Source organism: Pristiophorus japonicus, chromosome 11 (assembly GCF_044704955.1).
Source record: "Pristiophorus japonicus isolate sPriJap1 chromosome 11, sPriJap1.hap1, whole genome shotgun sequence".
NCBI classification, from domain to species: domain Eukaryota; kingdom Metazoa; phylum Chordata; class Chondrichthyes; family Pristiophoridae; genus Pristiophorus; species Pristiophorus japonicus.
Window position 1 is genome coordinate 199,140,656 of NC_091987.1, and position 18,746 is coordinate 199,159,401.

General features: G+C 43.6%; 1 protein-coding gene across 3 annotated transcripts in view; it reads right to left on the bottom strand.

Moving 5' to 3' along the window:
• The window catches only part of zbtb44 (zinc finger and BTB domain containing 44), a 50,543-nt gene that overhangs the window by 16,955 nt on the left and 14,842 nt on the right, over positions 1-18,746 (bottom strand). For all 3 annotated transcript variants that reach the window (XM_070894406.1, XM_070894408.1, XM_070894407.1), the window contains 2 exons: positions 15,600-15,763; positions 5,484-5,784 (listed from right to left, as the gene is read on the bottom strand). In XM_070894406.1, the coding sequence (XP_070750507.1) occupies positions 5,484-5,784; positions 15,600-15,763 (465 nt within the window). The remainder of the gene's footprint in view (positions 1-5,483; positions 5,785-15,599; positions 15,764-18,746) is intronic.

Sequence of the window (18,746 nt, forward strand, 5' to 3'; positions counted from 1 at the left end):
ACTGAAATGTCTGCAGGAGAGAGCTTCCAATTTAATGTTTATGAGCCCCCATCAAGGGGCATCAGAGTTTCAACCCCTAGCATAGGTCTTGGTTCCACCTTCCATGGTTTCGCTTCCGATGTTGCGGGTCCCACTGGTGCTGCTGGTATAATGCAGCATTCTACAGTCAGTGCATTACCTTCCGAGCCTGCGCCTCCCTCTCGCATAGGTTCTGGTTCCACCTACTATGGTTTTGATTCTGACGCTTCGGGTCCCAGTGTTGCTGCTGATATCATGGAGCAGTTTACACCCATTCGTCCAACATCCCAGCCCACGGCTCGCACTCAAGTGCTGTCGTCTGGAACACCGAGCGCCCCACCATCCCAGCCCGAGCCTCTCTCTCTAGTACTGCCGTCTGCAACAGAGCGTCCTACCGTTCCAGCCCGAGCCTCTCCCTCCAGTTCAGCCGTCTGGAACACAGAGCGTCCCGCAGTCCCAGCCCGCGCCTCCCTGTGTAGTGGTGCCGGGTGCAACACCGAGCGTCCCACCGTCCATGCCCGCGCCTCCCAGTGTAGCGCTGCCACAAGGCAGACCCAGGCAGAGGAGGAGGAGACACGCTCTCCTGAGATGCAGTGTACAATAGATAGGTATGGAGACCAATGAGCTTACCCGATCACTCATCGGTGGCATCAATGCAGTAGGTGAAGAGTTGACGGTCCTGACGGGAGAAACAGTAGTAATGACACGGGAACTTAGGGAGGGAATGTCCAAGGGAGCGCAATCGATGGCATAGGCCATCAGGGAGGGCATGCAAATGACGGCACAGGCCATCAGGGAGGGCATGCAAGTGTCAGCACAGGCCGTCAGGGAGGGCATGATTGCAATAAGGGCACACAGCCCAGCCAATCAAATGACACCCCCATGAGGAAGTGAACATTCACTGAGACATGGTTGCAGCCTTTCTTTGCTGCTTTTGTTCTTGTTCTTGATGTAGCTGTAGTAGCGTTTTTCAAATTGAAATTGTTTTGTAAGTTTTGTAACTTTACAACTTATAAGGGATCTTATGGTTTTTAAGTGATCTTATAGTGTAAATGCTCTCACATTTTTTTGTATCTTATTTAATTTTGCACCTAAAAAGTGATCCTGAAGTTGAAGTGTTCTTCAGAGTGTAAGATTTTTCACAATGAAACTGTTTTGTAAGTTTTGTAACTTTACAACATATAAGTGATCTCAGGGTTTTCAAGTGATCTTATAGTGTAAATGCTCTCACATTCTGTAAATTATTTAATTTTGCATCTAAAAAGAGATCTTGAAGTGTAAGTGATCTTAGCGTGTAAAATTTTTCACAGAAAGTGTTTTGTAACTTTACAAGTTTATAAGTGATCTTCAAGAGTCATATTAAAAAGTATAGCTTGATACAACAAATATTTTATTAGAGTGACGTTAACTTTTCAATAAAATATTTTTTCATTAAAACTGTTTCATGTTCCATTAACACAACACAACGTAGGAACAACTGCAAAGAATAAACATGTCCATACGCAAAAGTGGTCACAGAGCCCTCAGGCATCAGTAGTTGAAGCGTTCACAGATGAGCTGCTAGTGCAAGGCTCGAGCAATCGTTAAAGGGGCACGATGGACGGCCCTCCTCTGACCTCGTGCTTCGGCATCAGGCACTTGCATGCTTTCCTGATCGTTGTTATCATCCACATCCTAGTCTTCCGTAATACTATCAGGCACTGAACCCTCACATCGGTCTTCTGGTTCCACTACCAGCTCCTGCTGCCTCATGATGGCTAAGTTATGAAGCATGCAGCACACAACAGTGAAGTGACCGACAATCTGAGGAGAGTATAGCAACTGTCCTCCGGAATGGTCCAGGCATCGGAATCCCTGTTTCAATATGCCAATGGTCCTCTCAATGATGCTGCGCGTCGCAATGTGCGCCATGTTGTATTGACGGTCAGCTTCTGTCCATGTCACGTGTAGGAGCATCATGAGCCAGCTGGTCAGGCCGTACCCTTTGTCTCCCAGTAGCCAGCTCTGCCCTTCTGGCTGCTGCTCAAACATGTCAGATAGAACGCTGTCGCGTAGGATGAACGCATCATGGGTGCTTCCAGGGTATCTCGCATCGACTGACATGATGCGCTGCTTGTCGTCACACACGAGCTGCACGTTGATAGAGTGGAAATCTTTCCTATTTCGGTACTGCTCAGAATCCTCCACAGGTGCTCGCAAGGCTATGTGGGTACAATCAATGCAGCCCTGTATCTTTGGGAAGCTGGCAATCCTGAAGAAGCCCACAGCCCTCTCATGGATCGCTTGTGCGGTCATTGGGAAATTGATGGTCATTCCTTCGCGCATACAGTGCAGCCATGACCTGGTAAACGCAGGCATGTATTGCACGTCGAGAGATGGCACACACATCTCCAGTTGTAGCCTGAAACGATCCCGAGGCATAGAAAGAAAATGCAGCTGTTACCTTCACTGCAACAGATAGGGCAGTTGGCGTTCTGCTTCTGGGCTGCAAATCTGCTCTCACCATATCACAAATCTCAGTGACAACTTCTCTGCGAAAACACAGCCTTTTCACACAATCAGCCTCGCTCATGTCCAGGTACGAACGCCTGGCTCGATATTGTCGACGTGGGTAAGGTCTCCTGCCCATCAACCTACGATGTTCCTGGTGCGGTGAGCTCTAATCAATTCTCTTCTATGCAGTGAATTGATGGCGAACCATTGCATAATACATGGTGTTGACAATGCAGCACCCATTCTGCAAATTTAAGTATAAAACTGTCTATGTGGCTGCCTCTCCCTGTCCAAATGGCCTCAGTCCCCCTCACAGCTCGAAGGCTGCTGCTGTATCTTCGGCTGCCGTCGAGCCACTGACGCCGCCCCTAAAGCGTGGCCGAATGGCCTCAAGCACCTTAAAGAGTTGCGTGTGCCCTGTGTTGATTCTTCGGCTGCCGGCCAGCCACTGACGCCGCTGCTATCCCATGGCCGAATGGCCTCACGTCGGTCCGGTGCTGATTCTTCGCGGCCAGCCACTAAGAGAATGAAGGCCTGCCTCAAGCACCGCAAGCTCAGCTCGAAGGCTGCTTGCTGCTGCTGTTGGGGTTACCGTCGAGACACTGACGCCACACCCCTGCCTGTCTCCAACATGAAAGGCCTGCCTGAAGCACAGCAGCTCGAAGGCTGCTGCTGTTTCACAGAGGTAGGAACATGGTTTATTTCTTTTCTTTGCTTATAAATTTTTATTCAGGTTGGATTTATTTGTATAATATTTGTATAAGTATAACTAAGGATTGATTGTAGAATTTAATGACTTCCCTTTCCCCCCCACCTCGTTCCCAAGCCTAATTTGTAACCTACACCTGATTTTCTAAAGTGTAGACAAGGTTTTTTTCGAGCGTACAAAAATCTTCACTTACTCCATTCTAAGTTAGTTTGGAGTAAGTTTTCACTGCTGAAACTTTGAAAACAGGCGTAAGTGGCCTGAATTTTGAAAAAAAAATTCTGTGCCAAAGTGAAACTGTTCTAACTGACTAGAACTGGAGCAAACTAAATGCCGAGAATTTGAATTTCTAAGATACTCCGTTCTAAACCAGTTGCTCCAAAAAATCAGGAGCAACTCAGGCCGAAACTTGGGCCCCTAAAAACAGCAATTAAATCACCCCTCAAACTTTCTCTATTCCAATTTACATAATCGCTCCTTATAATGCAAGCCTTCAGGTTGCTCTCCTCTGATAGCTAAATATCCTTTTTGTACTGTGATGATTACAACTGTACACAGTATTTCAAGTGCGGTCACACCAATCATTGATAACATGGCAGGATTACCTCATTATTTCAGCACAATATTTATTTTTTAATACATCCCACCATCTGCTTTGCTTTAATTACTGCCGCTGAGGATTGTTGCGATAGCTTCAATTTATTGTCAATCAGGATGCCCAGATCATTCATTTTCCATGCACATTATTTTCTTTCCAGTTAAGTAATTATCCCTTCTCTACATTGAATTTCATCTGCTACCTGACTGCCCAATTCCCAAATACATTCAAATCATCCTACAGTTTATCCTGTTCAGCTTTGGAGTCTACAACCTTTTTAGCTTTGTTTTAGCTACAAAATTAGCCACTGTGCTGGTGATTCCTAGCTCCAGATCATTTATAAAGATATTAGACAAGAGGTCCCAAAACAGACCTCCCTTGGACCCCACTGGTAACATTATAAAAGGTCGATGACAATCTCTGTACCACTATGCTCTGGGTTCTGTCAGTCAACCAATTACGTATCCATTTTAAAATATCCCCACTGATTCCCGCTTTCTTTATTTTCAATACCAGCCTTTCCCGAAGAACTGCATCAAAGATCTTAACTGAAATCTAAGTACACAACATCCGCTGCCTTACCCCAATCAAGCACCTTCAAAGAAAATGAGCTATTTGGATGTTCTGGCTGGGCTATGATCTCCCTCGTGGTTAAACAGGTTACCCTCACTAAGTTGCACACATGAATAAAACTATAAGCTGCTCATGGGCTGCATTAGTTCCAGAATCCATAAAGTTTCACACAATCAAGAGAACCCATGAAATTGATAATTTATCAATGTAAAACATTAAGAGATTCAGTAATAAATTTCACAGGGTATCCAACTTCCTGAACTCCAGACAAAAGTGTACATAAAGAATGGCCACATGAGCGAAGTGCCACAAAGCTGCTGGTATTCACAGAAACTGTACCCCAGCACAAATCACTGGCTTGTGGAGAGAAGGGCAGGTAGATTGTGGGAATAAAGATTGTCAAAAAGATATAAAACAAAACTAACGGTGGTGTAGTGGGTTGGAGTAAATACAAATATCTACATAGCAGTGTGGAAGATAGCTTTGACCCCCAGATTGCTGAATGCCAATTTTAGCTGCAGGAAGATGCAACCAGGTGACTAGGTTTCGTGTGTGCCAAAATGACCCTTAACCATAACAATATGGCCATTTCGACAACCTACAAACAGTAACAGATTATCCAGCATCGACGTCAACTGCAATACATTGTGAAAAATTTCATATAAAATTACATATAATGTATGGCACAGAAGCAGGCCACTTGGCCCAAATGGTCCATGCCAGTGTTTGTACTCCACACAAACTTCCTCCTAACCCTCTTCATCGAACTAGCATACCCTTCTATTCCTTTCTCCCTCATGTGTTTATCAGCTTCCCCTTAAATGTATCTATGTTATTCGCCTCAACTACTCCGAGGTAGCGAGTTCCACATTCTAATCAATCCCCGAGTAAAAAAAGTTTCTCCTCAATTCTCTATTGGATTTATTACTGACTTTCTTATAATTACGGCACCTAATTTTGGTCTCCACAAGTGGAAACATTTTCTCTACGTCTATGGTTTTATCAACTACAGATCATTCTTGCAATAACCAAAACTAGTCCATTACAACCAGGCTGCTCTATTTTAAACACAAATTTTCAACAGCTATACCTCACCTGCTCTGGAAGTAGGATGCTAATTCAGATGCTTCATGGTTCAGGCTCCTCAGGTGTACAATTAAGTTTCCGGAATTAGTAAACATGGCGCCACATGTTTTGCACTCGTAGATCCTTGGCTTTCGGATAATGTGCCTCGAAACACGCATATGGTGCTTATATTCCCCAAATGAAGTAAAAGTTGCACTGCATATCTGGCATCGGAAACATCGTTTGCCTTCATGCTTGAGACGATGCATCTTTAAGGAGTATGCTCTTGTGAACTTTTTTCCACATCTGTCACACTGAAAGGGTTTTATACCTAAAAATAAATCAGTAATGTTTTCAATCACCAACATCCAACTTAATTGTAAAAGGTGCAGCTACACTTCAATCTCTGCTCCCGTTGTCAATTAACTACACAAAGTGCTCAATCTACAGCAAAAATCAGAAAAAAAAACTGTAACTAAATACTGATTAATGTTCAAGTCTGGTAAATGGTAGAATTTCTACAGACTACAGTGTTACAAACAATCTATGTTGAACATTGAAAAATCATGCTGCCATCATTATTCAGTGAAATTTAACTCTACAATCAGAGGATAATCTATTTGATGAGAACAGGAATTACTTATATCTGATTGCTTACATCAAACATTAAGAAAGCAGAAAAGAAAAAGACAAAAGGAAACAATGGAAAGATGAAAAGAAAAAGAAAAAGAAAAGGAAAAGAAAAATAAAGGAAGAGACTTGCATTTATTTAGTGCCTTTCACGACCACTGGATGTGTCAAAGTACATTACAGCCAATCCAGTACAGAAACCAAATAATTACACTCCCTACATGTAAACTACAGATAATAGAAATTGAGACAAATTAATGGGCCGTGATTTGCGGCTCCCATGGGCGCGTATGAAGTGCAGAGGCGCCTGCAGAGACCGCACAAGACCGGGTTTAGGCTAAAGCCTAGAACTTGCAATCGGTCAAGAATTCTCTTAATAGATCGCCCAGGAAAAGGGCCTCCGCGGGTGGAGTGTTGGGCTATTTGCCCAACTTCTGCCCAGTGAATGCCCGTGAAATTCTTATGCCTGTTAAAAGCAGCTATAAGGCCTACTTTTACCAGTGTAAGAGTGTAAAGAAAACATTAAAATACATTTTTTTCAATAATTTATACATCAAAAACCCTGTGTAATAAGGCAAGTTTATTTTTATTTAATTAAATGGCATTTTAATATGTAATGTATTTTTTGTATTTATTTCATGTCTAGACGTATTTTGGTGGGGGTGTGGGGTGGGGGGGGAATTGCCATTATGTAACCCATTTACTAACCACCAATATCATTGTTAAGCAGAGGGGTAGAACCACCTATTTAACATTTCCAACTAGAATTCTGGATCCAACTGGGATACATTATTTGCTGAAGGTGCCTTTTAATTACTGTAGAGATAAGGGGCCGAAATTCACCGTCCCTGAAGGGATGGCTACCGCGGAGTTTGGGCGGTTGACCAAAAAAAACTCATCTTTTCCCTCCCCAAGCCATATTCAGCTCGGGGAGGATTTCAGCGATGTTCACTTCTACCGGAAATGGCACGGTGAAGCCGCAGTAAAGGAGGGTTTCCAGCAGTGACCTGTGCAGCGTGCAGACCGCTGGAAAGGGACTAGCACAGCGATATTCACCGAGTAAAAGATAGGACTTTTCCCGGCAGTGCCCCCGCAAGGTTTTCGATGCGGTGCTCGAACGCAACACCGCTGGGGCCTTTTGGTAGGTAAAAAGTTTTATTATTAGTGTTTTTATTTTATTTTCCAGCATGCATCCGCAGTATTTAGCTCGATAATAGTTTTATTATTCTTATTTCATTTTCTATGGTCCACAGTATTTATCTCGATTGTTTTATTAATTGTTTTTGGCTCCATTAAACCTGCTGGAGTGCTGCTCAGAGGTTTGCACTTACCCCTGAACTTTGTACAACTGTCAGGTCCGACTCTTTAGTGGGCTGCAGAGACCTGCTTAGCATGGAAGGAGGTTGGGAGGGCGACATCTGGTACACCTGCTGAGAAGCAGTGTGACCCGCAGGAGAAAGAGTCGCAGTCAGCACCTTGCAGACAGGCAGCGGGCAAGGGAGGCAGCAGCCATGATTCATTCATTCTGCGGCACACCAGTGTGCCCGCTGTCTTCACTGGTCCGAATCAGGATTGTGGTTGACTGCTTGGGGACAAGGGATATCCTCTGTGGCTGCTCACTCCTCTGCGGAACACTAGGACAGCGCCAGAGCATGCATACAATGATGCTCATTGATGCACCTGGTGGCACATTGAGCAGTGCATAGGCATCCTTAAGCAGAGATTCTGGTGCCTGGACCACTTTGGTGGCATCTTGCAGTACTCTCAACAGCTCTCCATAATTGTCGTGGTCTGCTGCATGCTGCACAACCTGGCAATCATGAGGGGGCAGCCACTGGAGGTCGAGCCAGCAGCACCATCTGAGGAGGCAGCGCAGGAAAAGGAGGAGGATCCCCATCGCCCCAGAGCCAACCTGGAAGGGCCGGGTGCAGACTGGCCAGCACCCTGCGGAGAGGGTGCGTCCTCACATATATGGAGGTGCCCGACACCTCCCCTGCAATCTCCCTCCATGCATTATGTACTGCCTGTCTGCCAGGTCTCCCCACATCAGGAAACGGTATTCTTCTTCTGTCCTCCACATCGTCCATCAGTGTCTCCAGTTCCATATCAGTGAACCTGTTGGCTCTCCTTGCACCGCTTACACCAGCCATCCTTCCCACCTCCTTCCCCCCTTCTGGTCCTTGCTGCAAACCCTGGCCTTTCAAAAAGCCAGGGAGCAGCTGGTTCATCAGAAACCTTTAACTGCATGCTAAATTTCTCAGTGGTGATAACGCTCAAATTAAGACAGCCACATCGCTGAAAAATCCACTTTGGAAGGGTTCATTAGCGCTGGAACCTATTTTGTTCACTTTTGGAACTGAAAATGAGGTTTCCCAGCCTTGAAGAAATTTTGGTGCTAATGACCACAAAAAGGTGGGGCGGGGAAGCACCAGCTTTCCAGCGGTACTGAATTTCAGGCCCGAAAGACTTAATTCAGTCGAAATCCACTGTACAACATACAATAAATATATGACTTCACTGAGCTACAGAAGTTGCTCTCCATCAGAACTGCTGCTGGGATAGCAGAAAAATCTAAGCCAAACGGAAACCGATTTTGCAATTTCTTCTGAATTATAGAAATAATGTCATGAAATGCCTTCATGAGTGCATGCTAGAAGTGGTGACAAGTGCACACCACCTCATATTCTTAAACATGTGTTACCAGTACAGCACAATACAGTACACATTATCTTCTAAGCCCTACTGAAATAAAGTGCTTCCTACATAAAAAAAAACTTATTTGTCCCAAAAAGTTGTACAATGAAAAAGATATTTAATAAATCTTACAGGAAAATCAAATATTTACAAGTGAAATTTTAGACTTTGACTCTACATTTAACATGTTACAGGTCAGCGCAGTACAATTGTCATGGTCATGAAAGTGTTATATAGCAGATAATTCTTCAGTGTAGGGATTTACATGGCTTATTCAGATTTTGACAATGACTAATACAAATTCTTTTCACTGATCAGGAAACCATTTTTATCCTAAGTGCAATTTACACTTGGGGCTGGATTTTCGGCTTTTTGCATTTCGAGGCACTATTCACGGCAGGGCGCAAAAGTTAGCACCAGAAAAAAGTTTGCACCCAGGTCAGGAATTTTCGGCAAAAAAGTGATCTGGAGGAGCATTGGCATCAAGTCAGGCTTTGCACGACTGACTTTGTGCACCCAAGCCGAAACTTTCGGCGTTGAAGGAGATGGTCATTTTGCACATGCGCATGCGCATGGAATTTTCTTTTCCTCTTTTCTTCTTGGTTTCTTTTCCGGTCACAAACGCAAATGCAGGGCATGCATGCACATTTAAACCGCCCCACTTCAACGGAGATGGGGGAGCAGGAAGGAAGGCAGCGTTCCAGGCGCTTTTGACAGGAGGCGAGTGAAGCGTTGGTGGGCCTCACTCCACCTTGCTGGGGGAGCCAGACCGCTCCCTTAAATGCATATGGAGGGACACTGCACTGGAGGTGTCTGCTGCAGACACTGTGCCCAGGACTGGCACACAGTGCAGAAAAAAGTTCAACGACCTTGAGTGGTAAGTACCATTTGCATCTATGCTTGCCTCCGTGACCTCTAACATAAATCTCACACACTATGTGAAGTTTCTCATGAATCTGGTCGCTCAACACTGTGGGGTGGCTTTCACAATGCATAACAAAGATGAAGGCTTACTTCGGCACCCACTGGCTTTTAATGATCAATGCACATTATTTGTATCATTAACATCGTCCCTTGCAATACACTCCAACTGCTCCTATCGTTTTCTGAAGGATCACTTACAGCCCCAATGTTAGATGTCTCTAACCTGCAAAAACATACTGACGAAGCACATGCAAGATCCAAACAGATTGAACGGAGGCCATTAGAACATTCACACACTATCACTTATTCCACTGTGGTAGGCATAAATTGCACAACAGTAGAGAAACCCTTTTTGAACCCTTCCTATTTTTCTCTGCAGTCCAAGCACTCCCATTATCGAAAGGAGTAGATGTGGACAGGCAGGCATCCACCTCAAACAATCCCGCTGACTGATGTGTAGGAGAGGGTCTCTGCCCTCATTCGAGACCCAGCTCGGAAAAATGCCGGGGGCAATGCTGAGCCCCCTTCGGGTAGTGACTTTATGTAAAGGGATGGCGCGACTCAAGACACTGCATTGAGATATATTATGGAGTTGCAACGGCCCTTCAAATGAACCTGTGCAATGCCACCTTCCTCATGTCACCCTGCCCCCTCCCCTGCTGCTAACCACTCATCTGTCAATTTCTACTTCCAGATGACCAACCAGAGGCGCAGCATCCCTCGAGGGAGGCCTCCACTTCAGGCCATGCTGCAGACGATGAGGGACTGGAGGAGACTGCTCCGGTGGAGCATCAGAGCCCACCAGTTGCCCCGTCGGCACTCAAGTCCATCTGGGGATGATGCCAACTTCCCGGGGTTGAGTCGTCGGAGGCTCCTGGCCCCAGTGACCTACAGCAATGCAGCGCCGGAGTGGAATCTCGCAGGCCAGCTCTCCGGAGGGAGAGTCTGCAAAAATCAGTCTGCTCAAAGAGACAGACAAACATTGAACTGGATCGGGTGGAAATATTCTTTATCGAAGCATCAGGACAAATCCCAACGAGCATTGGCAAGCTCAGTGACTGTTGCAGAGGCAGTGTCGCAGATGGTCGTTGCGACTCGTGAGTCCAGCGAGGCCATCATTGCCCATAGAGAGGCTGCTGGCCTCAAGCAATGACAGTGGAGTTCCAGAGTGTGCCCTTGATCACAATCGCAGACTCGGGCACATCACAGGCACAAGCTTTACTTGAGCTTGGGCAAGTGATGCAGTCGATGTCTGATTCCATACTCTCCGAGTCCCCCACTGTCCCACGGGGAAGTGACCATGCCAAAGCAGGCCAGCAAATTGTGCGTAGACATCATGTTCTGGTTGCTAAGGCCTACCCCAGTCTGAGTCAGTGGCTCCAGGGAAACGGCAGGTGGTCTCATTCCTTAGGATTATGGCTCCCACCACTCACTCGCCAACCATGCACCATACACTGTTGACACCCCAGCCACCTGTGACTCGTAACACTGAGTACGAGGCGTCTCAGTTCTGGCCCCCCAACACAGCAGCCCTCTAGCAGCCTTCCTGTATGCCCTGAGGCCTCATTGAGGAGGAGCAGCAGGCATGGGATGTGGTTGAAGGGAAGGAGGGGGAAAAATCTCAGGAAGACCCGTTAAGGGCTGGTAACACTTCATTGCCAGAAATGTCTGTACCATTGTCCACATTGTACATAGTTGTGTGATAACAATGCACTGCTGTTCAATGGTGTCACTGCATGAAGCAGTCTTGTGTTCTCTCACATTTTGTTCACTGCAGGGTGCAGTTTTGTGTTGCTATACATTTTGTTCACTGCATGAAGCAGTTTTATGTTACTTTAGATGTTGTTGAGTACAGGGAGAAGATTTGTGTTAATTTACATGTTGCTGACTGCAGGGTTCAGTTCTGTGTTCATAAGTCTTTAACCATTGTAATAGTTTGGGGTTTCTTTTGGGGGGGGCGGGGGAATTTGAACCTATTGCATTTTGATAAACATTGTTGTTTGACCTTTGTATCTCATTCGCAGAATCAGGTGTAAAATAGCCAGCATGGTGGCATAGAATAGCGAGGCATCGCTCCAACCTACCCCTTCCCCGTTCAAGCAAACCAGTCAATGATGAACTGCCGACATAAGGCTCTTGCTGCGAACACATCTTCATGCTGCCTCCCATGTGATTGTGGTGGACGCAGTATGGGTTACTCGGCAGGCTACTGCTACACCCTGGAGCCGCCTGTTTTTTTTCAGTCGCCTTCTGGGGCGGTTACTAAATCAAGCGTTAGGGCCGAAAGTTCCACCCGGGGCGCTAGCGCAGCCTTGCACAACGATTTATGTCACCACGACGGTCAAAATGGAGGGCAGGGCAGTAAGTTTTTGCGCCGCCGCAAAACCATTGGCAAAACTTCAGCCGGGCGCCAAATCCTGGACATCCCGTTTGATGCCCAGAAACACCATTTGCCGCCCACCGGGGTGCGGAACGAGGTGCAAAATAGTGGAAAATCCAGCTATTTAATTCCCATTTGGGACGTCTGTGTTGATTTTCATATTTTAACAAGGTGAAAACATGTCAGAGTTCTAGAATCGTTCTTACTGAAAACATTTGGACTTTAACCTCCTGGTTTTACAAGTCTTGGTACTGACTGTTGTATTAGCCTTGAACAGTTCAATGCAGCAATTAGTTCCCTTTCCCATGTACTAAACCACGCTTGAGAGCAGGCCAGTAACCTGCTCACAGTCCTTGGCATTATTGATCTGGCCATTAAGAGCTGTCAAAATAGTTTTAGATGATTCACCCATAATTTTTTTCTCACTGTGGGACTATTACTTGGCCTCTGGCAGTCACCTCTCCCTGATGCCAGAGCTTAAATTGGGAACTTGGTAATTAAGCAAACTAATCTCCTACCCATTTGTCACTAGATTGTCAACGTTCATCATCTTCTCAGACAACATGGTTTAATTGTCTAAATATATGTGGGCTTTGCAAACTGGTGTATCGAAGTTCAAATAGCAGAAATATCAGAATTAGATGTACTCGGTGAAACAATATTTTGCCTGCTGGTTGTAATGATAATGGACAGGGAACCAGTAAGTGAAGTAGCTCCTTTTATTCTGACTTTACCATATCCAAGGTCTAACTTTTAATGGGGTAATTAACAGCGATATTGGCCACTTTTGTCAGTTTCACTGATTTCCTCGATTACACCGATGGCTGGCTATCAGGAGCTGGGGTGGGGGGGGGGGGGGGGGCGCCACAGCGCAACCAGTGCCGGAGCAACAAATGACTGACTGCACCTTCAGGATTTGCATGTTAGGATGCGTATGCGCTAAGCGGTCAGTTTCAAAGGGGTAACAACAGCGAATGCTGTTCACTCACTGTTATGGCCCACCGCAAACTCAGGTGACAAGTTGCCATTTGGCAAGAAATACTATGCATAAAATATTGAAACCCACAAAACATTAGATAATGTGGCATAGTACTGCATCTAATAAACTCACAAATTACACCTCTTTGTAAATTTGTTATTTTACAACTATATCACCGTGTTCCCAGTCAATTAAGCTATACTTTATTTACAGGTTAAATGAAAATTTCCAGATTTAGCTATTTTGTCATGAAAATTGGGGTAGGTAGTGAACAAAATGTCATTAAATCTCTGAATTAATAATTTAAGGTTCTCCCCACCACCATCACCTTAGGTAAGGAAATCAGATATACACATCTGTGCTGGAAAGCATCACAGTTAACATTCAAAACATAGCTACCTAGAGCAATCATAAAATAAAAACTGTCCGTTGTATTTCACAAATGAGGAACACCACATGCTGTTCTGGCTATCTTGTTTCATCTTGGCCTATGGGCCAGAACAGGCCTTCCATTCTTCAAACTCTGGCTGTCTTTGCCTCATGCTCTGTTGCTCCACCTTCAGTGATACAACCTTCACCTGTGGAGGCCTTATACTCCGCAACACTCTGAAATCCTGTCACTCTTTGCTACCTCGCTCCATACCTTCCAACTCTCCTCATTCTTTTGCAAGTTCTTGTGCTCGATCGTAAATGCTCAAAAATGGAAAATTCTAACAATTAAGCGGCAAAGATAAAAATCACAGGTGACAAGACCACACTATTTTTAAATGCATACAACGCTTCAAGGAGAAGCACTTCAACATTGAAAGAATAGTACAATGGGGCATAATTAAATGTTTTGTGAACTCATATTTGGAACCATTTACTTGATGCAGACTAGAATGTGTTTGTTCTCGATTCTAAATTACACCTTGAGATACACAAATGCAATACTGAATGCTGTAAAGGATACTCAGCTATTAGCCTTGCTCATTATTCACTTGTCTTAATGAACAGAACAATTTCAGTATCTGTATTCTCAAAAATTAGAATGGGATATGAAGTAATCTGAAATCCATTCATTTTGGACAACAAACAGATGAACAGCAAAGTGGCATAAACTCATGAATACAGCTTCAGTATTGTTTTCAAGTGAGCTGACAGCAATATTAAATATTTTGTTGAAAAAGATCACAATGAACGATGTGATGCAAGCCATTTTCTACTAACACTAAAATTAACATAACTTGCATTTAAGAAAGACCTTTATTATTGTTATGCAGTAGTGCCTTATCATATCGCTAAGAAATGTCCCAAAACACTTCACATATAATGAACTGCTTTGAAACACAAGTACAGTTATCAGGCAGGCAAATATAGCAGTTATTTTGTGCGTAGCGCACAAACCAATGAGATGAGTGACCAATTAATTAGTTTTTGGCAGTGTTGGTTGAGGGAAGAAAATTGGCCAGAGGAAAAAGTACCATTGGATCTTTAAAGCTCACCTAAACAGGCAAACATGTCCTTGGTTTAAGACTAGTCATCAGTACTGCACTGAAGCATCGGTCATGATTTTATACTCAAGCGTGGAATAGGGTTTGAACACACCATTTGACTCCGAGCTGAATGTGCTACCAATGGAGTCAAGCTGGCATACAACACTAGACATCCCTAGCACCATACAGCTTCCACCCCAAGGAGGCACTTTCTAATCAAAATAGAACAATCTTCCTTCAAAATGCACAACCCCATTGATATCTTTACCTAACACGAAGCTATCTATCTCAGTCTTGAAAACTGCAATTGCCCCAGCATCCAGAGTTTCACATTTCCACTACCCTTCATGTGAAAAAGTACTTCCTGATTTCACTTCACAATAGCCTAACTCTAATTTTATGATGTCCTGGATTGAGGAAATAGTTCCTCTGTATCTACCCTATTAAATCCCTTTGAAGAACTAGTCATTTTGAAAGGTAGGATTATTTAGCTGTTGTTGCTACATCAAGCAGGTTGTGCCATAATATAATCACCAATTACAAATTCCTTTGTGGCTACAATCTAATGAACTCTAGAATCCTCCCAGAATGTTTGGGTTTCACTGTTACCAGAGTCAGTCAGAGGTCTAATCTACAATATTCTGTTGTAATAAATGTACACATTGTGTACTTCATGTAGTAATTGCTTTAATTATGACACTTCAATAAGTTGCAATTAGTACTCGAGATAAAACATCTTTTATCTTTTCCAATATTTCGATCCTGCACACACACACACGTATTAATTTCAATAAGTCATTACTGTCAAAAAGCAACCAAATCTAATTGCCAATTATATTAGCCAGATTCATACATATGATAATTTGTATTAGTTCATTCACAAGCACAACGAAGTAAGACTTTGGAATTAAAAAGATAGTATCTTTAATAAACTACTTGTGTATATCCAAAACGAACTGAGGTAGAACTTGGGAGACTATTCCAGCGATGGAAATTTCTGCAGCCATCCACACACATACACAGCAAGTAAATATGAACATGAAAACTTACAAATCAATGCTTACCTGAGTGAATAAGCATGTGCTGTTTGAGGTTCTGAATGCGAGTGAACCTAGCACCACACGTAGGGCACTGGAAAGGTTTATCAGGGCCGTTTGGACTGGGTCGCTCCGTGCCACTCGTGGAAGGGTTGATGTATAGCTGGTATGAGTACTGCCCACTCTCCAATCTACAAAATCAGAGACTTCAATTTAAATGTGTAGCCATCCAAAGAGCTGAATAAACACTTTGACCTTATTGTTGAAATTTAAAACATTTATCTAGAGTTCTCACTTTGTACCTGCAGTGCAACCACTTTGACCTAAACTAGCACAAAATTTAAAAACAGATAGTAAAGAGTTTCTACACATACATAAAAAGGAAAAGAGTGGCTAAAGTAAATGTTAGTCTCCTATAGGATGAGACTGGGAAATTAATAATGGAGGAACAGGGAAATGGCAGAGACATTGAACAAATATTTTGTATCGATCTTCACGGTAGAAGACACTAAAAACATCCCAATAGTGGATAATCAATGGACTATAGGGGAGGGAGGAACTTAATACAATCACGAATGAAGTAGTACTCCCCCTGGACCTGATGTCTTACAGCCTAGGGTCTTAAAAAAGGTGGCTGCAATCTACCAAAATTCCCTGGATTCTGGGGCAGTCCCAGCGGATTAGAAAACCGCAAATGTAACGCCCCTATTTAAAAAAAGGAGGCAGACAAAAAGCAGGAAACTATAGACCAGTTAGCCTAACATCTGTCGTTGGGAAAATGCTAGAGTCCATTATTAAGGAAGCAGTAGCAGGACATTTGGAAAAGCATAATTAAATCAAGCAGAGTCAACATGTTTTATGAAAGGGAAATCATGTTTGACAAATTTGCTGAAGTTCTTTGAGGATGTAACGAGCAGGGTGGATAAGGGGGAACCAGCAGATGTGGTGTATTTGGATTTTCAGAAGGCATTCGATAAGGTGCCACATAAAAGGTTACTGCACAAGATAAAAGTTCACAGGGTTGGGGGTAATATATTAGCATGGATAGAGGATTGGCTAATTAACAGAAAACAGAGAATCGGGATAAATAGGTCATTTTCCAGTTGGCAAACAATAACTAGTGGGGTGCCGCAGGGATTGGTGCTGGGGCCTCAACTATTTACAATCTATATTAATGACTTGGATGAAGGGACCAAGTGCAATGTAGCTAAATTTGCTGATGATACAAAGATGGGTGGGAAAGCAAATTGTGAGGAGGTCACAAAAAAATCTGCAAAGGGATATAGACAAGCAAAGAGTGGGCAAAAAATTGGCACATGGAGTATAATGTAGGAAAATGTGAGGTTATCCACTTTGGCAGAAAAAATAGAAGAGAAAATTATAGTTTAAATGGAGAAAAATTGCAAAGTGCTGTAGTACGGAGGGACCTGGGGGTCCTGGTGCATGAAACACAAAGTTACTATGCAGGTACAGCAAGTAATCAGGAAGGCAAATGGACAGTTTTGGTCTCCGTATTTAAGGAAGTACATACTTGCATTGGAGGCTGTTCAGAGAAGGTTCACTAGGTTGATTCCGGAAATGAGGGGTTTGACTTATGAAAATAGGTTGAATAGGTTGAGCCTATGCTCATTGGAGTTCAGAAGAATGAGAGGTGATCTTATCGAAACATAGTATAATGAGGGGGCTTGACAAGGTGGATGCAGAGATTATATTTCCACTCATAGGGGAAACTAAAACTAGGGGACATAGTCTCAGAATAAGGGGCCACCCATTTAATACAGATGAGAAGGAATTTCTTCTCAGAGGGTTGTAAATCTATGGAATTCTCTGCCCCAGAGCTGTGGAGGCTGGGTCATTGAATATATTTAAGGCGGGGATGGACAGATTTTGGAGCGATAAGGGAATAAAGGGTTATGGGGAGCGGGGAGGGAAGTGGAGCGGAGTCCATTATCAGATCAGCCATGATCTTATTAAATGGCGGAACAGGCTCGAGGGGCCAAATGGCCTACTCCTGCTCCTATTTCTTATGTTATGTTCTTATCTGTGCAATATATGGTAGCTATGTAATAATTGTTACACTGCATACTAAAAGTGTCAAAATATATTCCTCGTTCTGCAACCATTTAGTTATCACTTTGTAGCAAGTTTACTCCCAATTTTTCAAACACACACATTTTCGGCATGTCAGAGAAGGGCAACTAGATAAGGTGGAACCGAGTCTCATCAAACTGAAATCAAGTGTTAATTACTATTGAAATATTATTTGCAATTTATATTGCTGGTCTAACTGCATTGCTGTGATGTTCTAAAGCAACAATCTCTGAAGATGTTTTATCAATGTAATGTACTGCAATTAATGATAAATCTAATGTTAACTGAATTACAAAAGACCAAACGCTGCCAACATGTAAAGCCAGCATTCCCTAGCTCAATAATCATTTTGATACTTCCTGAAGGCCGTTAGTGCAAGCTTTACGTTTTATATGCGTTGGCCTACTATGTGCATAGATAAAATATAGTTAACTTTATGGAATTGCCTGTCTATCCCCCTTACCCCAGCCCATCTGCTGCTTAAATACTCATTCAAGTCTTTGTTACCTCCAGATGTAATATTACCACAATGTCTCCTGGCTGGCCTCCCAGCCGCCATATATTTCAGCTCATCCAAAACGCTTGCTGACTATCTTGCCGCACCATGTCCCAATCGTCTATTACCCCTGTTTTCATTGACCTACATTGGCTTCCAGTAAACCAATGCCTCAAATTTAAAATCTGTCTTGTAGTTAAACCCCTACCTGTCTTGCACCTTCCACTTCTCCAAGCCCCACCTCCCTAAATTTGCCATTGCTCTGGTTCTGGTCTCTTGTGCACCTCACTTTTGGCAGCTGTGCCTTCAGCTACATAGCCATCACATTCTGAAATTCCCTCACTAAACTATATGGAGAGATTATATTTTATCTTAAACCCATCATACGTCAAACCATGGACATTCTTTTTTAAAGGGAAGGAAAGACTGCCAATTTATTCTAATCCTGATTATCTGGTCTCTCCACAAGGGGTGGATCCAGGGATTTGCAAGTAGCTGGCAAGCCAGAGATGAATTTCCCTGAGCAATTAGCCTCTGATTTACTGAAAAAATTACCTAATTACCTGTTAGATCACTTCGCTTGTCTG